Source organism: Eutrigla gurnardus, assembly GCF_963514095.1.
Source record: "Eutrigla gurnardus genome assembly, chromosome: 2".
NCBI lineage: Eukaryota > Metazoa > Chordata > Actinopteri > Perciformes > Triglidae > Eutrigla > Eutrigla gurnardus.
The window spans coordinates 32014161-32042084 of NC_139916.1; the positions used below are offsets into that span (position 1 = coordinate 32014161).

Consider the following 27924-nt stretch of genomic DNA (forward strand, 5'->3'; position numbering starts at 1 on the left):
TGTTAGGTGATGCCTTTGTGAAGTGTACTTCTGGTGCCTAAACCTCGTCTAGCTAACAGGAAGTGAAGGCTCGGGATCAACACCCGGAGGAATGAAGTCAGACTTGACTCCTACCCTTCTGCTTTCTGTGTCTCCATTCTCAAACTCACTTCCAATCAGGAAACAGCAGTAGCAACCTCAGAGCTAGCAACTCTGGCAGCGGCATGCTCCAGTGACGTTGACTTGATCCATTCCACTTCACACCAGCTCCCTGATATCGGTTTAGAGCTACAGACAGTTAGCAAACCGTGTTTTAATGAGTCCAGTATAGACGGGCTTCACCGCTGGGTCACGACCATCAAATTATGTTTTTCTTTTGTTTTAATAAACGTGTCGTCACACAGTCCACATCTGTTTTTAAGGTTTTATGCAGAGTTTTATTTAGCGGGTAATCAGACATTTTAATGACGGGGCTCGACGTTCCATCCAAACGAGTTTCCTCCCGACACTATTTTGCTGCCGCATCACAGCGCCGCCCACGACCATTGTGATTGGTTGAAAGAAACACAAACCAGCCAGAGCGTTTTTCCCTGATCAGGAAGATGAGATATACTGTAGCCAGACCTTCTACTGTGGAGACGGGCTGGCAAAGCTGGACTAGCCTAAACCTAACTTTCCTCTCGTATCGCAACGTCCACCCGACTGATGGGTACGAAACACACTTCCAATGTAAATTCATAAGTTTAAAGTCTCACTAAGCAACAGGAAAGAAAGGATATTTGTGAGCCGGTGTTGGCCGGCCAGAGTCACAGTCTGTCACACACACCTGACTTAACACAACGCAACTCTTTCCACTAGAATTGGTCCAGAGTTGAACTTGATTTTGGCCTGGACAAGAGGACGAGTTGCAGCGTCTGTTGCTGCCCCAGGACAGAGTTCCTCACAGTTTACAGGAAGCAGGCTCTTCTAAATATAGCTGCCAATGCATCCTCCTGAATGCTTGTGCTGCACATGGTAATTCTATAATGTGATTTTACTGGGACTTTTGCCCTCCAATCCCTCCAGTTTGTATGATTTCTATTTAGTTAAAGGGAAGTGAGGAGCCTTATCTCAGACGCAGCCATCATCAGTCATACTTGCATCCAGGATACCAGATGGATATCATCATTCCAACAAACCACATCCAACTTGACACACAAAAAAACACAGACTGTTTGATTTGATCAGTTCTGTAACATTAAGAGGATGCAATAAACACACGTTTCTCAAACCATCAGCAATGGTTTGGGGATTAGCACAGGAGGTAGAGCGGGTTGGCTGGTAACCGCAAGATTGCCGGTTCGATCCCCGGCTCCTCCTAGCTGAGTGCCTGGTGTCCCTGAGCAAGACACCTCAACCTAATTGCTCCTGACGCCCTGCGACCTGCGTGGTTGACTCCGCCGTCGGTGTGTGAATGTGTGTGTGAATGGGTGAATATCAGTTATTACTGTAAAGCACTTTGGATAAAAGCGTTATATAAATGAGGCCATTTACCATTCAAAAGCATAAACATTGGCAATTTTAAAGAGGAGGACCAGGGGATAAAGGAGGAGCAGGTGATCAAGGAGTAGCAGTGTTAGAGCAGGAGCAGTGATAGAGGGATAGAGGAGCAGCAGTGATAAAGAAGGAGCTTCGATAGAGGAGGAGCAGCGATAGAGGTGGAGCAGTGATAGAGGAGGAGCTTCGATAGAGGAGGAGCAGCGATAGAGGAGGAGCAGTGATCGAGGAGGAGCTTCGGTAGAGGAGGAGCAGCGACACAGGGGGAGCAGCGATAGAGGAGGATCTTCGATAGAGGAGGAGCAGCGATAGAGGAGGAGCAGCGATAGAGGAGGAGCAGTGATAGAGGATTAGCAGTAATAAAGGAGGAGCTTCGATAGAGGAGGAGCAGTGATAGAGGAGGAGCAGTGATCGAGGAGGAGCTTCGGTAGAGGAGGAGCAGCGACACAGGAGGAGCAGCGATAGAGGAGGAGCTTCGATAGAAGAGGAGCAGCGATAGAGGAGGAGCTTCGATAGAGGAGGAGCAGCGATAGAGAACTGTCCTTTCAGGTAAACAGAGAGGAGGGGAAGACATGCTTCTCTCATCTGAGATTCCTGTTGCTTTTGTTGCAACTTCCATCACAGATTGTCAGCAGCTCTCAGGAGAGGAGCCCACTCTTCATCTCTGTCAATTATTGACTTTGTAAATACACCTGGCTGCCATCTCTGACCTTTGAGATAGTTTGAGGCTTTTCAGTCAATTAAGAAGCATTTCTGAAGCAGATGCTGTGCAGGCGACCTTGCTGGCGTCTCACTCAGAAACCTGCCACCATTCCAATTTGCAGCATAAACAAAGCCAAGACTGTAGGAGAATGAGAAGATTATGGACTGCACGCCTCTAAAGACAAAGGCTATTCTTTTACACAAAGGCAAAAAACAACTTCAGGAGGAACTGGCTGCCAGAAGAAATCTGACAAATGCGAGAATAACAATGAAATCAAGGTGTTCCTAATGAGAGGAAGAACAGGAGGGAGGCTGGGGGGACGCAAACAGAGCGGCATTCATGGTGATTCATGTTCCGTCCAGGAAATGAGACGCGTCCATGCCATATGTCCATCTCCGACAATTAAGCACTCACGTCAGAAGAGTTCTCCTGAAGCGTGGAAGCCGGGAGAGTGTTCTCTCCTCTCAGCAGAGATCTGCTCTCCATGTGCTGATGGAATTGGCCTGTATGTTGAGGACGCCTGGGTTCACAGTAGGGAGGGGGGGTATTAGTTGTAATTTGGACCCACTCAGCACGAGAAACTCAACTCCACTGCAGTGAAAACACACAGTGGAGTGTCGGGAGACTGTGGAGGCAGGTTCACCTGGAGACAACTACACAGGATGTGTTTGATGGAGAAATGAGACTGGAGACCCCCACTATCCCCGGAGGAGGATACATAAGAAAACAGGCGTATCCAAACACGGCATAACGACAACGCAAAACAACAGTCTGATAACCATGATATGATTTTACATAAACAATTTACTATCAGATAAAAGCAGAATATATCAGTCAAAGTCATCTCCTTGGAACTTAAGAGTGAACATTGCTGCTGTCATTTACAAACTTTCCATGTTACCAGAAGAACATCTCAGTCTGTCTCTTCTTTGTATCCAGGGCAGCATATTGAGCCTCAACCCAAGGTTGATTCTTCTTGGCGAGTTCAGCAAAAACCTGGAAGCTGAAAGAGTGAGGTGTTCGTTGAGTCAAATTTGTCTTATTTCACTGATGATCCTGTTTTTTTTTTCTGCTCAAATCCAAGCTTGATATCAAGAGGATGCAACATAATCCGTTTCATCTCAGCTTCAGAACATTCAACATGGTCACAGTGGTTGAAATGCATTTTTCACCTTTGACAAGGGGAAGCTTGCAGGCCCCCCTGCTTCCAGTCTTTGAAAGACATTTTAACAGTGACCTATTTCTGTAGCGGATACACAGATATGATCAATCCTCTCCTCTGATTCTGGCAAAGACAGAAAAACAGACATATTTCCTGATGCCAGTGTTCCTTTGACAGTTGACAACAGAAATAGAGGACGGAAATGAAAACAGAGGAGTAACTTAATTATAGTCACTTTTCTAACATCCTGTCTGGTCGGGCTTGTCTTCAGGGGCCCGAAGCAGAATTTCATCATTCATGGCCTTGCAAGATGATAATGTGCAAATCGAGGGGTCCTTATTGTGCCAAATATAAAGCAGTCTCAACAACCTCTTAACACATGCAGTGCATAATGGAAACTTAAAGAGGGAAGAAGGTTCAGCGCCTTTTTTGTAAGTTCGCCTATTCAGCACACAGCCTCTTAGCCATTAGCCAGGTGTGTGATTGAGGTTAGCATTCTCGCAGTCATGCCAGTTTCCTCTTTGCTTTCCTCCTTTACTTTTGCACTCCTCCCCCATCCTACTGCTTTCAGCAGAAATTAGCTGTATTAAGGCAGTGACTAATCGCTTCACGTTTTCCCTTCCGCTGCATTTGCCGACCAGGCCGCGGCTGTCTGAATCCATAGGTAACGCTAGACTCGTACGAAAGCCAGACCACCTCAATCAATAGCAGCCCCCCGGGCAAGGACGGAGATGGGGAAGGGGAAGGAGAACAGGATGCCGCCTAATTCAATGAAGTAGACATTACCCGGTGCTCGCAACGCGCCAGGGCATGAGTAATCATAGACAAATTCATTTTAGAGCCCAGGAGCACAGTATTGCTTTCAATTAAGGGCAAAGCTGAGAGCGAGTGGTGTGCATACAGTGGGAGCTTGTGTTAGTGGGCAGGAGAAGGAGCCGCAGAGAAGAAGAGATTCAGACAGAGCTCCGATCAGGTTCTGTTGACATTGCCAATTTGTAGCCGAGGTCTTCCTCAGGCATTTGGTGGAGTAATGCTTCACTAACCAGTTCACTATGAAATGCAGGCAATGATCCGTCCACAAGAGGCTGGGTGTTGTTGTTTTCCAACAAACAGAAAAATAACGACATTATAGGCTGCTGCTGATGGAGTGGCTAAGAACAAAATAAACTGACATTGAAATTAAATAAAATATGAAGGGAAGTTTCCACAGGTTACACTGCTGATCAAAACTGACTGAGAAATGAAAAGGAAAAGTATTCTAACTGATTCACCATGATGCATTACATCACTCTTTCTTGAATTAATGACTACATTTAATTAATGATATTCCACTAATATTCCAAATATGGCAATATTCCTAATTTGATATGTGTCAAATAAACATATTTTTGGGGGATATTCTGAATTTGGTTTTATTCTGAACGGATCATTTTCAGATGAAGACGTCTGTTGATATTTCCCAGGTTTTAGCTGCATTCTTTAGACATGTAGCACATTCATATGTTTCTGTTTTTACGTCATGTGTCATGCGTCATGTGTCCTGTGTACAATCAACTCTGTGGACCTCCGCTACTGAAAAGTGAATCCAAAGCTGAAGGTCCTTAAAGTGGCATTCTATCTGCTGGCCACCAGGGGGCGACTCCTGTCTGGTTGTATTGAAGTCAATGAGAAAATGGTCCTACTTCTCTCTTGATGTATTATCTCAGTAAACATTGTAAACATGAGTTTATGGTCTAAATCTCTAGTTTAAAGTCTTCTTCAATCCAGCATGATGTTCATTTAGTACATTATGGTCCATTTAGAGTCAAACAGACCAGAAAGCAGGGGATGCTGATTGACAGGTCGCTACCACGCTACCAATGCAGTTAGCTACTAAGATGACTTAACACAAGCTGTAATGTGACCTTGAATTATGAGCTTACTTTGTTAGCAGCTTCACACCAGAATCCACATGGATCCAGATCCAGTAAGGGTGCTGCTCTGCTGCTTGTGTTCATCAGATCCACCCGTCGCTCCTCCGCAGTCCAAATATGGTCACTACCTTCATTGGTTGCAAAAATTCCCAAATGGCAACGGCCAAAATGCCGAAGTCGAGCTTCACATTCTGGTTGATAGACACCTTCTGTCATGTATCTTTCTGTTCCCACAACAATGTACGGAAATAGGGAATATTTACAAATGGTGATTAATCATGATTAATCCACAGCTATCCTTTGATTAATCTGATTAAAGATGTTCATCATTTGACAGCACTAATATAAATTCACATACCTACATACATATCAGTTATTCACCTTGTTACCTTGAATTCTTGAAGAAAACATGCCTCCACAAGAAAAAAATAACAGTGAAAATGGGGTCGCTTTAAACAATGATGTAACATCTGTTAACAAACAAATGTTTTAAATTATGTTTTCATGATGTATCGTGTGTTTTGGAGGTGTGAACATAACAACTGGATGTTTGACACTTAGATTATACTGCACACGTTGTGTGAGAGTATGAAAAGAGATGTTTTTTATATAGTTTTGCACATTTAAATCACTCATCGATTCATCAAGACTTTTCTCCATCTTTGCTTTTTACCTTGGAGAGAAAAACAATGTTTACTTCTGGGGGAATTGCTTTTTACATTTTGTATTCCATTGACTGAAGGATCTCATTACCTCTTCCACTCCTGGGTGTCAACCACAGCTGATAGAATAGAATCGCTGCACTGCAGTGACTCTGGCTGACAGGCTACATTCAGTAGAACTTCTACATTTCCACAGTATTGCATTACTACTCATTAAATTAGTAATAAAATCATTGGGAATTGGTATCAACAGCAAATTAACGATGATTGGTTGCTACATGGTAACTTGTAAATGGAATGACTTTCACTGAATGAAATGAGAGACACCAACAGGAACGAGTATTCATCATGTTTTAACTGAATATAGTCATCAAACATCTCCTTTTATGGTCCAATTTTGCTCATTATGCACAATAAAAATCAAGGTTACCTCACAAATAATAAAGGCCGCCAATTGATACAACACGCAAGTCTGCATGCAATTATGAATTATTTGAATAAATATGTGTTGCAGCTGTTAGCATCCTAGTTACGGTGCGTTTGCGGTGCTGGAGGGTCAATCGGCTCTTCTATAGATGCACATTAACATGCACTCATGATACACACGTAGGAGAACACATTCTGTCCCTGTTGCCATGGCGTTGACCTCATCCACCTCTCTTTCCATCCCTCCGCATAGCTCTCCAGCTCTCCTCGTAATATTCTTCCACTTTAGCATTTTCCTCTTTCGCCCTTAAAGATTCCGTCATTTTCCAAAGCTGTGTGTTTGATCACAGAGCATCTTGTACGTCTCCATGAAGGGTTAAGGTTTCATAAAGATACTGTGGGCATGCGGCCATTAAAATCCCTGTGAATGCAGCCATCCAGCTGCCGTCAGACATGCATATTTATGGGCGTACACATGGACTGATATTCATGTTTCGGGGAGAGAATCAAAGTGAGTGGGATGGAAGCGACGGCATTCATGCATGCTTTCCTATAAAACATAAACAAGAGCACACAGTCAGAGAGGCACACACCTCCACCAACGCGGGAGCATTCTGCAGCAGTGCCTTTGTTTATCGGCAAATAAAACACTTGTGGAGGATGCATGTTTTTAAGTAGCGTTTGAATTTGATTTCTTGTGGAAATGACATTAGAATTTTTTTTTGCAAAATAGAAATTGCCTGTTTCCGCTCTACTGTCAGTGTGGAAGCCTCTGATGCAAAACTCTCCCACCAGCTCTGTGTGGCTCAAAAACATGTTGATGTATGATCAGAGCGCTGGAATCTAATCAACTAACCCTTTTTAACCTTCTTCCAACTGTATTACTCACAAAGAACAAGTCTTTCTAAGGAAGAAAATCCTCAATATGCAATGATTGTTTCAGTGATTGTCATGAAATATGGCAAGAGGAATCACAACCATATTTGTACATATTTGAGTATGAGGCTCTTCTAAATTGTTTCCACGTTAGTCTCATCATGTCAAATAAATCAGGATTTGGTCTCCTAAAAAGAACTCTTTTTAGGAGACCAAGAAAGTTAGGAGACCAAGAAAGTAGTTTTGTTGCCTAAACCTAATTATGTATTTTCATAGCTTGTTTAGTTTTATGCGTTAATTGAGCGTTAAAAAGTTAGAAAAATAACCAAAAATCAGTTTCCCTGGATACTAACAGTGTTTAGTTGTGTGTGAATATCCTTTTGGAGCAGACTGTGTTGAAATTGGTTGGACACTGTTTGAACTCTTCCCAGGTCATGGCAGGGAAATCAAATCTGTTGAAGCTTTTAATTTTACACATACAGGTTTTGCTTACATGACATAGTGTGTTCTAATTTTAGACCTGTGGTTTTAAGCAAACATGCGTGACCTTCATTTGAATCGATCTGACACAGACTTTGTATCTCTCATTTTCAATATATCTGATGAAATGTCAGTTTAAAGTCTTGTGTACTGATATATCTCTATTTGCTAATACAAACTCATCACTTCTTGTAATATTTAAATCCTTTCAGCAGTTCAGCAGGAATGATCTCATCAGCAGAATTATTTTTAGTGACGACACAACAACAAGTATGTTGACTTTCATGAACAGCAGCTTAACACTGAAGAAATAATGGCAAACAGCGTCAGTCAGAATAATTATCAGTGCATAAGGAAGTTGAGTTGTATATTGCTGTAGTGATGAAAAACACTGTGAATATGTCAACTTAGATACCATCTTACCTTTTTACTATGCACTTATTTTATCAGCTTTTACTATGCACATATCTTATCTCCTTCTTTGTCTATTTTTATTATTTATGTATATGACAAGTGTGTGTGTGTGTGTGTGTGTGTGTGTGTGTGTGTGTGTGTGTGTGTGTGTGAATGTGCTGTAGATCCACATCTGGTAGTTCAATGTGCAAAGGCTTTCTAGCAGATTCTGCTGAACTGAACTGCTAGTCAGATCAGATACTTCACTCAAGTACAACAAGTCAACACCTCAATGCAAAAATACAAGTACGGAATGCAAGTTCTGCATTCAGGATTGGACCTGGAGTCTTCATACTATTGATAGTTTAAATTGATGAAGCTTAGTCACAAAATGCAATCTATTGGTTTCGTGTTCAGGAATAGGACATGTGAATTAAACCCATCCAGATGATTATATAGACACACATATGCAATATTGAGATAGTGACGTAGTATTAAATATTGAGGAAGGCTATTAATGGGGAGGGATGAAACGCATTAGTGTGAAAGTCTTGCTGAGTGACATGCATTGAAAATTCATGTCCATGTACACAAATAAGTAGATTTCCATGTTGTGACTATTTCCTGAACAGCCATGAGACTGTTGATGTATCACTCGTGTCCTGGTGGGATTCACACACAGTGGACACTGAAAGGAGCAGCAGGAAGCGTCTCTAAAGAGACGTCCACGTGTCTTTGTGAGTGCAGCACTACTAAGTGGACCTTGTGGTGCATCGACTGTTCCAGATCGGTTTAGTGTAGTGATGATGAAAGAACAGTCGAACAGAAAGCAGCAGAGATGAGAGGCTGAGATACCGTGACCTCACTAAATGAAGCTCCCATCGAGCAGCAGCAACAGTCAGAGCAGCACTTCTCATGACTCAGCTGATTTATATGTGTAAAATCACTGGCTTTCCCCTTTAAACCAACTTAACAGCCCTGGCTGGTGCAACAGCAGCTCTAAACAACAGAAGCAACCGGCAAGTTTGGACAGAAATTAAATCACAGTTGTCCACACTTTAAAGTAAGACTCCCTAAATATGCCAGTGGCAGTTATACTTTCCCATTTCATTGGTCTTTACACTGTTCAAACACCACACCAGCACCACTCCAGAGGAACGGTGGTTTTAAGAGCTGTACTCTATCAACTCGCTATTTTTCTATGTATTCCAGTAAATGCCAGAGCAAAACACCTTGACTGATTTTTAGTGATGTCTCATGAAAGCAGACTTTAACAGCTGGCGTCTCGTCCTCCGCGTCGTACAGATCAACTGGTTTCCACTGATTTAGCGGTCGGCGCTGCACACAAAGCTGCTTGGATGGGAAGCAGAGCCGCTCCATGCCCAACACAAATGAGATCATCTGGATGGAGGGCTGAATGTCGGGCAATTAATTAGGGTCATGTGGCCTATTATCTAGGTTCTACAATCTCCTGATACAAGTCTGGAACAGGTATGACGAGCCCATGTAGTCACATAACCGCAGCATAAATGGAAGAATAGTACACTAGTCTGTCGTTAAGAGAAATCACATGAACAGCTTCTTTTAACGTCATGTCAACGTGATTCATCTCATTACTCCAGAGGAAATACATCAGTCTTCTTATAGCGGAGCACTTCTGGATGTGTTCTAGATATGAGATAAGATGGGTCAGAGCAACAGGGAAAGATGGTGGAGATACAAAAAGAGCAACACTGACAAAAGATCAAAGCTCAAATAGAACATATGCCACGTTCATATTTACTTTTAATGTTAACACTGAACACTTGATAAGTGCTTTCCCTTTGATATATTCTCTTTGACAAATCTCACAAAAAATGTCGCAAATGATTCATTAAAACCTCACAAATGCAATGAATGCACTTCAGATCAGAGAGCAATGTAGCCACTGAAGAAGATCTATTTTAAACTGAACTACAGGGTTGAACCCTGCTGTAGTGATGTAAGACGTGTGTGTGTGTGTGTGTGTGTGTGTGTGTGTGTGTGAGAGAGAGAGAGAGAGAGAGAGAGAGTGTCAGTTCAGTGTGACATCATTGTTTTCTACCAGCTTTTTCCACTCTACATCGAAGCTCTACTTAAAAAGAAAACGTGTGGTTGAGCATTTTGGAGACTGCTTAAGGTGTCAGTCCGTAAGATATGAGATGCGTTGCTTCTAGCGGCCTCTGTGGCGGTAGATGGAACTGCAGGCGAGCCTCTGGGACTCATCTCCCTCACCCAACAGTGTCTCTCATCTGTGTGATGCCTTCAAATGCTCCACACTGAAAGGAGGTCCGTGGTTTTCCCTCGTTGGCGGTCACTTTGCTTCTTGATGACTTTCCTTCTTTACTTCCTTTAGTTTGTTGTTTCTTTTTCTTGGACTGGAAGTTGAATGGTCTTCTTTCTCTGCCTGTTGATCCTCCATTGTAAGTCAGCAGTAATGAAATGTACCTGGTCAAACACTTTAGACTAGAAATAAGGGAGCCCGACTCAGCAGTTGGAAGTTACCGATTTCCCATTCCAAGTAAACGCAGCATACTTCTGACAATAAGGACTACGTCAAAGTACACCACGTGTCATTTCCTGTTGCCAGTATGTTATGAGCAGCGTTCGAGTTATGATTTTCATATCTGTGGGGGTCTGTGGGGGTAAATATAGGCTATAAACGTAAGGTGAAATTGGTGCATGCTGCATTCACGATGCTTTACTACACGTTTAGGATACTCTTGTTATTACTTGTCATGTCAAGCTATCTTTAACGTCAATATTATTCCGTATGTGGGAAGGGAAAATAGTTAAAATATTATGCTGCTGTATTTTCAGAGATATTTGAGTTAACTGCGTTCATGGGAGCCAGTCCTCACTCTGGGAGCTCAGCTCCCACTAGCTCCCACCTAACTAGAACACTGCTTGTGACTTTAAGACAAATGTCTAGATATCTTCAGGACCTGGACTTGTATCAAGCATGACACAATTGGAGCAGATTGGACCGTTTCTGTGCAAGTTACAGCAATTTCCTGTTTCATGGTGAAAGGCTCTTTTTGGCCTCTATGACACGGTAACATAGTTCTACAAAAAGTCAAATGGATTGCAATTTAGCATTGCAAAGATCTTAAGATTATATTCGATTATACTTACCTTACTTTTGAAGTGGATCTGGTGAAATCTCGAGAAGGACTTGCCTGGAATAGCAAAAAGTGTTCTAGATAACGATTTCTGTCCAGACAAATGAATGAACTGCACAACAAACTGTTGAATGGTTTTAACAATACATGTCAGTATAATTATGAATGGAGTTTCTAGTTTCCACCAACAAGAAGTTCATAGGGTGGACATTATATAGCCATAAATCATTGCATAACACCATGCACAATCAGTATCAATGATTCATCTTCAGCTGTTCTGCTATTCCTGAGGGCAGTGACTTAGTTGTGTCTGGGGTGGTGTTGTGGACCCCAGTGTGTGCTGTAGCTCCTGCTGTTTGAGTAAACACACATTTCAGACCTGGCCTTCCGATGACTCCGGCCTCCTCTGGTCTCAGGCTTTCACCTCATAATCATAACACAGAATAAGCACATTTCAACCGCCACTGGAAGTATGAGTTCTTGTGTGATTGTGTGTGCCTTCCATGTGTAGCAATCCATTGAGCGACCAAATAGGAAGTCTTCTGGGCTTTCTCTGAAGTTGTGTCCAGGTTCACCATTGCCATGTTTTCTGGCAGGGTATTCCTCGCTCTTTCCCCTGAAAATGTATATAGTTCTGTCCTTAAATTCAGGGTGCTTTGTAATCATATCTCACTTTAGCTTGGCTGGCTTCATGGCTTCATTTTTTGACATTGAGCCAATGTCATTCTGCCCAACACTGCAGCACGCTAATGTTGTAACTGAGTGTATCTATGTGTCAATGGCCAGGTGTTGTGCAAAACCAAATGTAGAAATGTATAAGATATGACCAATGGCAGCCTCACGACCTTCTTATAATGACATATTTAAATCCTCTATGTACCACATGAATGAAACTTATCAGCAGCTGCCTCCGTTTGAGGCATATGATGTTTATTCTGTGAGCAGTGTTTTAATGGAATACAGATGATTTGGCAACACGAACCGTCCGTCGATGTTTTCAGAGCACATGAAATGGTTCTGAAATGTCATTTTCCTCTCATGTACTCTCTAAAGCCGACACAGTTTCACATCAAAGTGAAACATTCTAGTGAAGCATTTCTTGTCTCCCTCAGGTATATATGGGCCAGATGAAGGCTGGGCATCAGCCTACCCACAATGCAGAGAGAGAAACCAGTCGCCAATCAACATTGTGGATCAGGATACCAAAGTGTCCACAGAGTATCAAGAGCTGACGCTGGAGGGCTTCGATACTGAATCCTCCAATAAGACATCTATGAAGAACACCGGCAAAACAGGTAGAGTAAAGCCAACACAGCCTCCTGGTGCAGGGTCTTTGTTCCAATGCAGGGATGCAAACTTGTCACCTTTCGGCGAAATTCGCCGTTTTTGTTCCGAAAAAGGTCATTTGTGTGATTCATGGAGATCTGCAATAAAAATATTTCGGGGGGGGCGTCCAAGTAATCGGCGAACGCAAGCTGTCATAAATATTTATTCCAAGCTTGTTCGTTTGGCCAACCCGTGTAATCATGTCATCTTCGGGTCTGTAGCTGCCCTGATGCCGTACTAGACAGGAGTGACGTTGGTACGCTTCAAAAACGTCATGGTACAGACACACCAACTCCGGCAGCGACGCAACGGACCGTCGAACGCACCGGCGAGTGGGCAGTTCTGTGTTCAAGTTGGATCAATTGGATAGACGTCCTGCGAAGTGGGCGGGACTTGAGTTTTGCTCTGCCGTTTCCAACATGGCGGCCGGGCCACAAACGATCTCATTTTACAGTAAAAACTACACGCTAAAGCATGTTTCTGAAAACATTTGAGGCGGGAAATGTGTAGTGCAGTAACAGAATCTGGATTCATATTTGATCAACACTGCCTAGTTTGATAGTTTGAACGAAGTTTCTGGAGCCGGCGGCATTGCGTTGGACGGACGGCATTTGCATAAAGTTCAATCCATCGAACTTTATGCAAATTCACGTACGGCGACAGGGCAGTCAATTCGACGTGCCGTATCCATCATGCGGAGCTCCTGCTCTACATAGACAATGAATGGGATCCGTTGATTTGACGTCTGCTGCCGGAGTTGGTGTGTCTGTACCATCAGGCTTTCTAACGTAGGCTAACGTGCTAATGTCAGACAGTTCGCTGACATACGCATCGCAAATCACAACCATTTTTGCTGGTTACAATAACGGTGTTATCGGATAGTACAGTGTCTATTTCTCAGGAACCTTTGAAAAATCTAAGCGAGAAAACAACGTTAAATGTACCTACCATACCTTCACATTAAAAAAAAAAAACTAAAATAAATAATGGAAAATCAACGGAGCAAAGGCTTACTCTGATATCGATGTAATGTTAGCGAATGAGGGGTGAGAAGCCCCCTACCTCCCCTTGCTAATATTTATTCCGTTCGTCCAGAGTCAAATCTATTCTTGAGGTTCCAAATATTTTCAAAGCAGTTTGTCTTTCAATGTGAGGAGTCGATCGAGTTATTTTATGTTCCGTCGTTTGAAGCAAACCTTTTAGCCCTGGCATTGGTCTCCCATTATTTATACCTTCACTGGAAGGGAAGTCCATTTTCCAGGCTCTCGCCAGCCCCCTTCAGTGAGGCAGAGGAATAACATTGAAGCATATGCAATATATATATATATATATATGTGTGTGTGTATATATATATATATATATATATTGTGTGTATATATATATATATATATATATATATATATATATATATATATATATATATATTCCGCGAGGGGGTTTGGGTCCTTGTCACCTTTTTCATCCCTGATGAGTTTGCACCCCTGCAATGGTGCCATGTTGGTACAGTTTGGATGTGAGATAGTGCTTCCATGCGGATGATAAAGAATCTCACTGATTTTGATAAGCCGTGACCTTCCCTCTCAGGACCATGCTCAGGGCCAGAGTTGTGTTCAACCCCTTTGTGTTGTGAGATCTAATTGGAGTTTATCAGACACCTACACCAGTATCAGAAATGCCTCTGATACAGCCTAAAATGTTGGCTCCTTATCGGCAGTCACGCGAGTCTATGCAGAATCACATTCTCATATCATTCATCATCTCATTTATCCCACACAGGACAAAAAAACATGCGTCACTCACTCCCCGATCTGACTGGTACTGCGTTATGTGCAAACTACGACTACACACAGGTGATTAAACACTTGTGCACTCTCTGTTTTCCCTGTAAACGCTATCTTGTGAGCAACACACCTGTGTTGGTATCAGCAGGAGGAGAGCTAGTTAATGTTAATTCGTTTTGTTTTATATACCCAAATAGTTGGTGTAAGAGGTTTTAGGGAGGGAATTATGAGCTGCTTAACTTAACTCACACATACACATACAATTTATTTTACGATTTATTCCCTAATCATTTGAATTGTGTGTTTAATGACAACAACCTTCAGGGACAATAACAGAGTAAAAGCTTAACATGTAGAATGTAAAAAAAAAGCTTAAAGACTCAGAGGAGTAGCTTGTCACTTAAAGGAAAATAATGCTGGTCCACCTTAAAGGTCAGCCCACCTTAAGTAACAGAAGGAAGGAAGTTAGCTTGTGTCTAGTTGTAGCACTAATCACACTCACCGTCTCTCTCTCTCTCTCTCTCTCTCTCTCTCTCCTATTCAACATGTTTGTTCAGGTTATTGTTGCAGCTGGTTATTAGGCTCCATGGTGAGAGGTTATCGTCACGTTGCTGTGTCGCTGCTGACGGATCTTAGTAGTTTTATGAGGCTGAGTGTTTATTAATTGTTCCATCTTTGTGTTTAATACTCCAACGTTCCATCCAGAGAGCCAACAGTGTTAATGTGTTAAAATAATTAACGTGTTGTTCCACAAATTAATCATCCCACGTTAACATGTTCATTTTCACAGCCCTATGTATGTATATATATACTGTATATATACACATATTCATTGTATAAATATAAATAAATGTGTGTGTGTGTGTGAGTGTGTGTGTGTGTGTGTTTGTACACCAAACCATCCACCCAGTCCAGCTCCCTCCGCCGGCAGACAATTCTGTGAATATGACACTTCCTGGACTGTAGAAATACTGCCAGTTCACATTATCCATGCAGCAATTTCCTCCAAAACCTATTTATCAAAAATGATTTACTGGTCCAATAAAATGTTTGGCATACAGTGTTGATTGTTGAGGTCTGGCAAGATGGCAGCATTAACTAACTGCTTTGTAATGAGGGATTTTATATATATATATGAATTCATTGGCTTGGAAATTATGTTAATATCTAATAGCTAAGGGCGCACTCACACCAGAGCCATTCCATCCGTACCATAATACGACACCCGCATGGCTTGATATTGTTTTAAGTCTTCACCAGTGTTGGGCAAGTTACTTCAAAAGCGTAATGCATTATTTATTACTTGTTACTGTAATTTCAAAGTAATTAGTTACATTACAATATTACTGTCCTTGAATTGTAAGGCATTACACTACTTTTACATTACTTTTGCATTACATTTCGCCAAAATAAAAGGAAATATGGATTTTTTGTTCTCAATAGATCTTCTTGTGTTCAATGCAGCTCATTACACAGCAGGATGTGATGTTTTTCGCTTCAAAATAAAAGAACGAAAAACGGAAAATGACTCGTATCCCATTATTCGTTTTAAAAACGGAAAACGAGAAACGGAAAACGACTTGTTAGCTGATATTAGATATTGTGTTCATGAATGGGATTCGGGGATGAAATAACAGTGCCATTTTTCATTCCAGATTTGCCGTACGTCTTTTTTAATGACCCGGAAGGCGCTGTGTTATGCTGCGAAATTACCTGAAAGCCTACCTGAGACATTTAGGGGGAGCTCTAAAACACTGTTCATAAACGCTCTGACAGCGTCTGACGCTCGCGTTTTGAAGTAAACCTACTGTTTTAAACACGCACCTAAAGCGTTATGACGCGGACATAAAAGCGGTTCAAAACCGACAGAGAGAATCGGAGCCTCCGCCTCTTCGCCGCCGCCCCTCAGCTGTTGATCCTCGGTGTGCCGGGTCAGCTGCGCTCTGACCGACCGGGACCGGCTCCGTGAGTCGGTGTCCAGCTCATGGAGCCTGCTAACAACAGCGATTAATTAAAATAGTGTAGAGTTACACGGACCGGCTTTTACACTTTTCCAAAAGTGGAGCGTATGCCCATCTCGCGATCGCGAATGTAGAGTCAATTGATTTCGGGTTTAAAATGCATTGTAACGCGCGTTACTGAGATTTGTACAGAGTAAAATATTACCAGTTTTTCTTTTGTAATGCCTTACATTACCGCGTTACAGCAAAACGTAATGCATTACAGTAATGCATTACTTTTGTAACGCATCTACTCTTAAGAACACAGAGAACATGACTGAAACTTTACTGACAAGTCCATCTGCACATATTTCTAGTCAAAACTCGGCCTGCTCACTACAGATGTAGATGTAGAGGATTATATAGAGGACTATATAGGGGACTATGTAGAGGACTATATAGGGGACTATGTAGAGGACTATGTAAAGGACTATATAGGGGACTATATAGAGGACTATATAGAGGACTATGTAGAGGACTATGTAGAGGACTATGTAAAGGACTATATAGGGGACTATATATAGGACTATGTAGAGGACTAGAGGACTATGTAGAGAACTATATAGAGGACTATGTAGAGGAATATGTAGAGGACTATGTAGATGACTATATAGGGGACTATGTAGGGGACTATGTAGACGACTATATAGGGGGACTATATAGAGGACTATATAGGGGACTATGTAGAGGACTATGTAGGGTACTATATAGAGGACTATATAGAGGACTATGTAGAGGACTATATAGAGGACTATGTAGGGTACTATATAGAGGACTATGTAGAGGACTATGTAGAGGACTATATAGGGGACTATATAGAGGACTATGTAGAGGACTATATAGGGGACTATGTAGAGGACTATGTATAGGACTATGTAGAGGACTATATAGAGGACTATGTAGAGGACTATATAGGGTACTATGTAGAGGACTATGTAGAGGACTGTGTAGGGGACTGACAATGTGGAGACAATAAGTGTATTTTACCAAATTAATAACGAAATACAATTACTTTGCGACTGTGTTAAGGGGCGTTCACACCGGACGCAATAGACGCGAATTGAGCGGTGACTCTACATTGAAAATCAATGTGAATGGCGCGATGACACCCGATTCAGGCGGAGGCGGCGCGAATGGAGCGTCTGGCGCGATGAGACACGGCGCTTCATTCGCGTCAGACGCGAATGGCGCGTCTGACACGAATGCAATGGCGCGTCTGACGCGACGCGAATAAAGTTGAAAATAGAGCCTCGATCAGAAGGACTCAGGCCCCCGAGCGCCACCGGGCAAGCGGTCTTCCGTACGCCACATTTCCCACGTCCGTCCGCCCGTTGGACGGGGATTCGGCCCTGGGCTCTTCGCTCGCCGCTACTGAGGGAAACCTAGATAGTTTATTTTCCTCCGCTTAGTAATATGCTTAAATTCAGCGGGTTGTCTCGTCTGATCTGAGGTCGTAGTCGAATGTGGCCCCGACTCTCCCTGGGGAGAGGTGCGAGGGACGTGGCTCCCGGAGGAGGCTCACGGACTCTGGCATCGGGTACCCCGAGGCGGAGGAGGAGGGTCCGCCAACGTGACCCGCCGGCTCCCCGCCGGCGCTGCCCTCGTTTCCCCCGCGAGAGTGGCACCGATTCAAAAATGAGCGTCATGCGCGAATGACGCGAATGAAGCGAATGATGCAAATGACGCGAATGAAGCAAATAGTCCAAAATGATCAAGCAGCGCAATACACGCGTCTCACGCGATTGTATTCGCATCTATCGCGTCCGGTGTGAACGCCGCTTTATGATGCATTGATATTGAATATATTATCATTATATATTGTATTTTTTCCTTCAGAGCAATGCAATATATAATGTTAGTCACCATCAGTGGTATATGTTTCACGATGAGTTGTGGGATACGTTGAGTCCTCTACATAGGATAGAATCATAATCACTAGACATTCAGATGGCACAACTACATGGAGAAGTCACTAAATAGTGATTAGTGAGTGATGTCAGACGGCCTTTATGGATTCAAACAAACTCCAAATCAGCAGTCAGAGTGATGTTCTTCAGAGAAACGCTGTTAGTAACCCGTCATCGTGAGACAGATCACCGTGCAGGCAGAATGAAAAGCTGAAGTGTGACACCTCCAATAATCCCAGCTGATATTGGCAGGTGTCTCTCCCACGCGTGATTCTAAACCAGACAGGTGCATTTTCATTCAGACAAGCTGCCTCCGTATCATTCCGGGTGTCATGTGGTGCACTGGATTCAGCAGCGGGCCACCCCTCTCTCTCTCTCTCTCTCTCTCTATCTATCTATCTATCTATCTATCTTGGCATCTCGAGGACCCTCCTTGTCAGCCACAGGTATTTTTCACAATTCCAGGTTGTCAGTTAGATGGATGATCCTTCCCCCACGCTGGAGAAATGGAGTTGAAAGGCTTTTGAGGGGCCACAGGTGGTTGGCATCACTGTTGACAGACTCTGAGTGCTGCCTAGAGCACAGCTGTGTGTTTAGCACAATCATGTTTTACAGCCCATCATTTGCTCGATGGAGGATGTGATAGCACATTTGAATACATTTCCAAATTGTCTGTAGGTTAACTGTTACTTCACAGCAGATTTGACCGTGTAAAATTAAAGCCAGTCTTAATAGCCTTAATGACTACAACAAATAGAAGTGTCTGAGCCTTCTAAATCTCAACAAATAATGTTTTCCATATCAAACGACTATGGATATGGATAAAAGTTGGGACCCATTAGCCAACAGCATATGGATCAAGTAAAGACAGACCTATTCAAGTCAAGGAGTCACAAAAGATCATAGACACCATGAATGTGAAGTCAGTCCATAGTCCAGGAACGGGGACCAAGAGTTTCTGCAAATATAAAGGCAATGAAATGGCCAATAGTGACAGAGATATTTTAGACGGGTTCACCAATGGACGGTCCAACAGCTAAAAGATCATAATGTAAAATGTCTGGTGAAGCCTATTGTGGTGGTTTTGTAATAAACCATGTGGAAGATTTACACTGTAATGCACCATGTTATTTATTTAGTTATCTTGTTTTTACAGTCAAACTTACAGAATATACGTATCGTACAGTGATGTCACATAAATACATAGTTATATGTTATATGATGGGCTGCACGGTGGTGTAGTGGGTAGCACTCTTGCCTCACAGCAAGAGGGTCCTGGGTTCGATTCCCGGGTCGGCCCGGGTTCCTTCTGTGTGGAGTTTGCATGTTCTCCCCGTGTAAGCGTGGGTTCTCTCCGGGTTCTGCGGCTTCCTCCCACAGTCCAAAGACATGCAAGATGGGGATAGGTTCATTGGTGACTCTAAATTGCCCATAGGTGTGAATGTGAGTGTGAATGGTTGTCTGTCTCTACATGTCGGCCCTGCGATAGACTGGCGTCCTGTCCAGGGTGTACCCTGTCTTCGCCCAATGACAGCTGGGATTGGCTCCAGCCCCCCGTGACCCTAAATACAGGATAAGCGGTAGAAAATGGATGGATGGATGGATGTTATATGATCATAAACACAGAAAAATAAAAGAACATTTTCTCACCCATATTTATTGAAATCACACAAAGGCCGATAGTGAACAACAGTGGTGGATTTTGAATTAAAAGTGCACAAAATATTTGCCTTTGTTCACTACTGTAGATAATGTCCCATGAGCAACACTGGTATGTTGCCTGTATAACATACAGATATTGTGAAAATATCTGTTAAATACCTCTATAGCGTACAGATATTGAAAAGGCAGGGTCGGTGGTGTTGCTGTTTCTGAGCATTTACAGGGATCCTTATTACACTCCATATCCATCCCCAGACAGTTTTGAGTTTTTGGCTGTGGAAATAACAGTGGCTAACGCACCTATCACCATAATTGGGTGTTACTGACCTCCCTCAGCCACAACTGATTGTATTTCCAGCTTATCTGAACTCTTATCCAAATATCTGTCCCATGAGCTAATTTTAATAGGTGATTTGAACTTTGATTGGCTGAGTGAGAAATCCTCAATTTTAAAGCAGTCCTGTGATTCTCTAAATCTCAATCAACCTATTGACAGTCCTACCAGAATTAACTCTGTTAATCCAGGTAATTACACTCTTATTGATATCATTTTGACTAATGTCCCCCATAAATACACGTCTATAGGTGTATTTCCAAATGACATTAGTGATCATTGCTGCATTGCATGTGTCAGGAATACCTGTATCCAAGAGTCAAATCATCATCAAACGCTCTTTTAAGCATTTCTCTGAGCACGCGTTCCTCCATGACTTAGCCCAGGTAGATTGGCAGCAAACATCCCTAATTCCATTTATTGATGATGCTGTAACTTTTTTCCATTATAAGTTCATCTCGATTATAAATAAACATGCTCCTCTTAGAAAGCATAGAATAAAAGACAGGCAGAACCCTTGGTTTACAAGGGAGTTAGCAGAACTGCTCCTTGAGCGCAACAGACAATGGTCCTTAGCTAGAAAAACTAATTCTGTGTGTGATTGGCAACGCTTCCATGCAATTAGAAATAAAAGCACTGCCCTCATCACAAAATCTAAAGCCAGCTATTATCTGTAATTAACCACAGATACCTTCAATGACCATTCCAAGTTTTGGAAAACAATTAAGGGGCTTCAAAACAAGTCAGTAGGTAGCCTCCCACAAAAATTAAGGCAAAATGACACTTTTACTGCTGATAAAAAGGAAATGTCCAATTTATTTAATGTTCATTTCAAGAATGCTGGCCATATTTTAGATTTATTTCAGGCTACTCATGGAGCATCGTTTGGTCCCTCTGGATTTGGAATCTTTGCAATCTTTACCTCCACCAGTCGCAAATCCTGGTTTTAATTTTACCCCTCTGTCAACATCTGAGGTTTTGCATGCGTTGCAAACATTAGACGTTAAGAAATCTGCTGGGCCAGAATGTCTTGATCCTTTTTTTTACTCAAATCAACCGCCCTGTTTATTGCTTAACCAATAACTGATATTTTTAATTTGTCTATTTATTCTCAGAAATTTCCAGCTCTATGGAAGCAAGCATTTGTCATACCCTTGCTGAAATCCGGTGATCCCTCAGATTTAAACAACTATGGACCAATCTTGAATCTCTCTACTCTTGCAAAGTTATTTGAGTCCCTGCTATCCACCCAGCTCCATTAGATTCTTGAGTTTAATAATATACTTAACCCTTTACAATCTGGTTTCAGACCTGGTCATAGTACAGTCACTGCCACTCTGAAGGTCCTGGGTGAGGTAAAAACTGCCCTTGATAACAAAAAAGTCTGTTTAGCCTTGTTTATTGACCTTACAAAGGCTTTCAATACTGCTGATCACTGTCATCTTCACTCAAAAAACTGGCTTTAGTGATAACATGGGTAAGTGGATTAAAAGCTATCTAACAGACCGTGTTCAGTCAGTCCGGTACAGTTATATCTGACCCCGTCACTCTGAACAAGGGGGACCCACAAGGGTCAATCTTAGGGCCCTTACTCTTTCTACTCTATATAAATAATATTTCTGATCACCTTAGGTTTTCCTCTTACCATATGTATGCTGACGAAAGTTTTATACACGTCCGCTTCCTCTTTAGAAACAGCATACACTAACCTGCAGACTGATTTTACTCTCCTGTAAAAGCATGCTCTCCTTGATGCAAAGTTAGTCCTCAATGCTAACAAAACCAAAATCATGTTCTTTAACCATAATTTCACGACCACCCTACCTCCATTTAAGGCAGGGGTGTCAAACTAATTTTAGCTCAGGGGCCACATGGAGGAAAATCTATTCCCAAGTGGGCCGGACCGGTAAAATCATGGCATAATAACTTAAAAATAACAGCAACTTCAGATTTGTTTCCTTTGTTTTACTTTGGTCCAAAATAGTACAAGCATATTCTGAAAATGTACACACCACAAATAATGCTCTTTACAGAACACTTCAAATTAGTTGAACATTCAGAGGAAAGAAATGGTGCAATTTCAAGAACACTATACCTCAGTGATTGGAACTTAGGGCCCTAGTTTCGTGGCGCAGCGCAGGGTGGCGGAGCCGGCATAATGCAAGTTTCGACCCACGCAGCCTTGCGCACGGTCAGTTTGGCAGTTTGGTGGATCGCCTGCGCCAAGATGGGTGTGGCGGCACAGCAGGAGGAGGCGTCAGAGATTCAGCTTGGTGCAGCGGAAGTGTCATGGCAAAAAGCCTCTCCGAGACTTCGCCGAAAGCCCGCCAGCTCCAACCTAGTCTACTCTTGGCGTAAGGCGCAAGGCGCAAATAAAGTCCATTCATTCAAGGCGAATTAGGCGGAGTGGAAGTTTGGCTGACCGGCGCGCAGTGCGTACACGTCGCCAAGACCTCACAGGCAGGTTTCCACAGTTCCAGGCACATTTAAATGCAATAAACAATCACAACAAACACTATTTAATGCAACTAATTGAATCAACACGTGAATTTATATCTATATAGATTGTCCCGTCACATCTGACGTCAGATCAAAGGCGGATGGCACGCGTAACGGAAACTCAGCCTCTCGGACCTAAAACATCTCCCTCTCTCTCTCTCCTGTTTTTATAATATCAGCATTGTTATTATTATGATACGCACGCACAGCGCGTGATGCGCGTGGTGGGAGCGCCGGCGCTGCTTCTGTCATCGGGTTGTCAAGTGACGGAACTTCCACTGAACCTCCCCTAACGCATTAAAGGTGAGGAGAGGAGCTCATTTGATTGGTGAAGATCTGAATCAGCTGTATTAATCCCAGTCCACGCCTTGTCTCCTCCTCGTCTCCCACTCACGCCTTCTTCTCCTCCCTCTTTGCCACTTGCGGCGTTGGGCGAGACGGGAGGTGTGCCTGCGCTAGCCTGCGCGGTGCACGAAACTTGCAAAGTCCAGGCGGACACACCCCGCCGGCGTGGCGCACGTGACTATGTGGGATTGAACAAAATACTCTTCTAGGTATCAAATACTGCATTTATCATTTCCACATCTTAATCCTGAGCTAACTCACCACACCATACAAACTGAGGTAGAAACTATTCAAGAGGGTTGAGTTACTCTGCACTCTGTGTCCACTTTTCAGGTATACTTGTCAGGTATAGGCCTAATTGCTCGGCCCCGGTATAAACAGTTTGCTTGCGTAACAGAATTGCTATTGCGACATCCAGTGGACACATTTAGAACAACAGTTTCTTTTATTGAAAAAATGCAGCTATTTGTATACTTTGGAAATCATCTCCGTAAGTTTGACACCCCTGATAGCACCGTCATAGAGGCTGTAGACAAATATAAATATCTGGGCATCTGGCTAGATAAAGATCTTAATTTCAAACCTAACATCTCCTACTTATCAAAAAAGCTCAAATTCTTAGTGAGCTTCTTATACAGATCCAAATCCTGCTTTTCTATTGTTGCCCGTAATCGTCTAGTCCAGTTTATTTCTATCACAGCTTGACTTTGGCGATACCGTCTATAGATTTGCCTGCAGTCCACCCTAGCCAAACTGGATCCCATTTATCATGCTGCCTTGAGGTACATAACAGGCTCTGCTTACAGGACTCACCATTGCACTTTATACACACTCGCTGGTTTTTCCCCCCTTAACACCCGGAGGTTACAGCACTGGTATACTGTAATATATAAGGCTATTTTAGGCAAACTGCCTCCATACCTCTGCTGTTCAAATTACACATGATCTTAGAGCTAATAGCCGGGATTGCAGCTGAAAGAATGAGGCTGATATTGTCATAAACCATGTTATAAGAATACATCTAAGCAACACATTCATTTGTTTAAAGTTATTTTTTCAGCTTTGTATTGCAGGAGGAGAGCGTGAGAGTTAAAGGGACGAGAGAGAGGGACAACATGTTTTAAAGGAGGACCACAGGGCGGATTCAAACCCGGGACCGCTGCATGAAGCCTCGGTACATGGGGTGGTAACTCTACCCCTGAGCTATCAGCACAGTTAACACAGTCTTTCCAACACATTGACGAGACTATGGCGCACCGCCAGTCTAATTTACGCCGCCATAGTCTCAATGTTCGCCCAAAATTATTTTATCAAGGCAAATGGACTTAACTAGCGGCTCTAATGATAGGCCTAAACAGGAGGGCAGCAGCGCTTATTATAAGGGGAAATCCTCGCGGCTGGTTTGTCTCATCAACGTTCAGTTTTCCCCCATCGGGACAGGAACAGGTGACGAGCGAAACCTGATAGGCTGCATGGAAGTACAAGACAGGAAACCACACGGGACAAAATTACAAAATAAAACAGGAAATTAACAGAATGTAGAGTCAGACCGGTAACCCGTCTATCACAGGGAGACAAGTAGAGACAGACAGGTAACCAGTCTATCACAGGGAGACAAGTAGAGACAGACAGGTAACCAGTCTATCACAGGGCTGACATGTAGAGACAGACAGGTAACCAGTCTATCACAGGGCTGACATGTAGAGACAGACAGGTAACCAGTCTATCACAGGGAGACATGTAGAGACAGACAGGTAACCAGTCTATCACAGGGAGAAAAGTAGAGACAGACAGGTAACCAGTCTATCACAGGGCTGGCATGTAGAGACAGACAGGTAACCAGTCTATCACAGGGCTGACATGTAGAGACAGACAGGTAACCAGTAGTGATGTCCAAATGAAGCTTCGTGAAGCATTTTCTTTATTTTCTGAGCCCAATAGATGGCGCTCTCTGTTCAACAAAGGGTTGAAAGCAATGGAAATATATCGGCCTTCAAACCTTTGTTGAACAGAGAGCGCCATCTATTGGGCTCAGAAAATAAAGAAAATGCTTCACGAAGCTTCATTTGGACATCACTAGTAACCAGTCTATCACAGGGCTGACATGTAGAGACAGACAGGTAACCAGTCTATCACAGGGCTGACAAGTAGAGACAGACAGGTAACCAGTCTATCACAGGGCTGACATGTAGAGACAGACAGGTAACCAGTCTATCACAGGGCTGACATGTAGAGACAGACAGGTAACCAGTCTATCACAGGGAGACATGTAGAGACAGACAGGTCCATCCTGCATGTCTTTGGACTGTGGGAGGAAGCCGGAGAACCCGTAGAGAAACCACACTTCAATGATCAAAAGGTATCATACAAAATCAAACATTACTTTATAAATTATGACACATTATTATGTCTTAAAATACTCAACAATAGTTAAAATAACGTTTAGCATTGCCCAATAAGTTTCAACAGGAAAGTACCAATATCAATAATCATCCAATATTGACTTTTTTTTGTACATTTTGTTGCTAATCATATTTTACATCAATAAATGCAACATTTCTTCTACTGCAATACACTATTATTATGGTGTGGTAAGTTATTATGTTCATTTGAAATATTTTCATCACTTAATAGAGAAAATTGTGGTGCACATACAACATGAGTAAATGAGAGCAATGATGCCCAGCACCAAGGGTGTTTGGAGCAGGTGGTTTATGGCCAGTGGTGGTCTGTCCTCTCCTTCACCCTGCTGGAGTGATGCTTCTTCCCTGGAAGTCAGCTGACAGCACAAATGTGCTCAGCGCTGTCCACAGCGTGCTGGAGCTCGTCCTTGGAGGAGAGTGAGGCCAAAGAGAGCTAGAGTATGATCGGAAACATTAGAGAAATAGACTTTGATTTGTGTTTGACACATAGATGGTGAGAGCACCCGTTGGTTTGTGAAGACTCATTATGGCGTTCACCATCTTGGATCGCGACCAGTGAAGGAAGTGACCATATTTGGACTGTAGAAGACTGTCAGCAGCAGAGCAGCAACCTTACTGGATCTGGATCCATGTGGATTCTGGTGTGAAGTTGCTGACAAGGTTTGCTTCGTAATTGAAGGTCAACTTAACATTTAACTTGATAAGTCATCTTAGCAGCGAAGTACATTGGTGGTGATGGTAGTGAGACCATGCTAGTATTGACCTGTCAAGCACAGAGACTTTAATGCAATCACACTTGGTTTTGCAATCAGAGGAGTCGTCCCCTGATAGTAAGTAGAGAGGATGCAAGTTGAAGGTACTTTTTCAGAACTTCCGCCTGGTCAGACAGCAAACAGGTGCATGTTCCGATGTAATGTCTCTGGGCCTAGTACAGTGATCCTCAATGTGTTTAGACTACAGCTTTACACACAGAATGGAAAGCACTCAAATACTGGCATATTGTTGTACCGATCAACAGTAATTTTCTTGAATGTCCTAGAGAAAATCACATTGTGTACGTTAAAGGACAGGTGAGCTGATGATTCCACACTTGCAAATTCCCCCAGCAGCCTCGCTGCTCCCTGTTTTTGTTCCCAATCTGCAGTGACTGATTAAGGTCACAAAGAGTGAGTAAGTGTCCTGTCCACCTCCCGGTCGCTTCATCACAAGCTGAGATGTGCAACATCCGCTGGTCTGAGTGCAGGTGGCTCAATCAGCCAAGGTGGACACGCTGTGTAGTGTCATCTCCCCGTGGGAGCGGACCGGCGGGCTGACCTTCAGCCGGAGGATCACCGGCACTGACACTCTCTACTACAAACGGCAGGATGAGAGTGAGAAACACAGGCGGGGGAAAGAGAAGACCCCATCATTGCATCACAGGAGGAGACATTCCCTGTCACATTTGATGCAGAGTATCCCCCAGGCCTTCAGCAACTCAAACCGTCTCCCAGAGGCCACCCAGAGGGGAAAAAAGAGATGATGAGGGCCACCTGCAAAGTGAGAAACACAGCTGAGCATCATTTACGTGGACTTGGGGCGCCGCAGCATGTAGGGAGGCATGTAAAAATACAAACACAAACAACAGCTGCGAAACAAAATGGCGCACAGCTTCATGCTCTCTCCCTGCTACATAATGCATGGCCAACGAGACAAATGTCCCCAAATCTTTGCCACAAATTATGCATGGATTGTGCACGGCCTCTACATGACAGGGCTTGAAGGGATCATCTGGTGGAGATGCTGCTGAACGCTGTGTGGAGCTGTGAAGGTGAATGAGCCCCTACCTCCTGCACAACAAACTCCATTCAGAGGGCCCTAGTTTCGTAGACTAGGCGCAGTCAGCACGCAGCCCACCTGCGCCACGCCGACGTGGTGTGTCCGCCTGGACTTTGTAAGTTTCGTGCACCGCGCAGGCAAGCGCAGACAAGCGCAGACAAGCGCAGGCACGCCTCCCGTCACTCCTCCCGTCACTCCTACCTCCGCAAGTGGGAAAGAGGGAGGAGAAGAAGGCGTGAGTGGGAGACGAGGAGGAGACAAGGTGTGGAGTGGGATTAACACAGCCGATTCAGATCTTCACCAATCAAATGAGCTCCTCTCCTCACCTTTAATGCGTTAGGGGAGGTTCAGTGCAAGTTTCGTCACTTGACAACCCAATGACAGAAGCAGCGCCACGCTCCCACCACGTGTATCACGCGCTGTGCGTGCGTATAGTCATGATAATTATAATGCCGATATTATATCACTATAGAAATTGTAGGCACATTTTATTTCTATCACAAAACAGGGTCAGGGCACACAGCTCATCATCTGTGCTCCACAGCTGCACAGGATTCCCCGT

The 27924-nt window shown here is 43.3% G+C and overlaps 1 protein-coding gene across 2 annotated transcripts in view; it reads left to right on the forward strand.

Moving 5' to 3' along the window:
- Positions 1–27924, forward strand: part of LOC311023448 (receptor-type tyrosine-protein phosphatase gamma-like) — a 605663-nt gene that overhangs the window by 299447 nt on the left and 278292 nt on the right. For both annotated transcript variants that reach the window (XM_084025284.1, XM_084025285.1), the window contains exon 3: positions 12383–12565. In XM_084025284.1, the coding sequence (XP_083881410.1) occupies positions 12383–12565 (183 nt within the window). The remainder of the gene's footprint in view (positions 1–12382; positions 12566–27924) is intronic.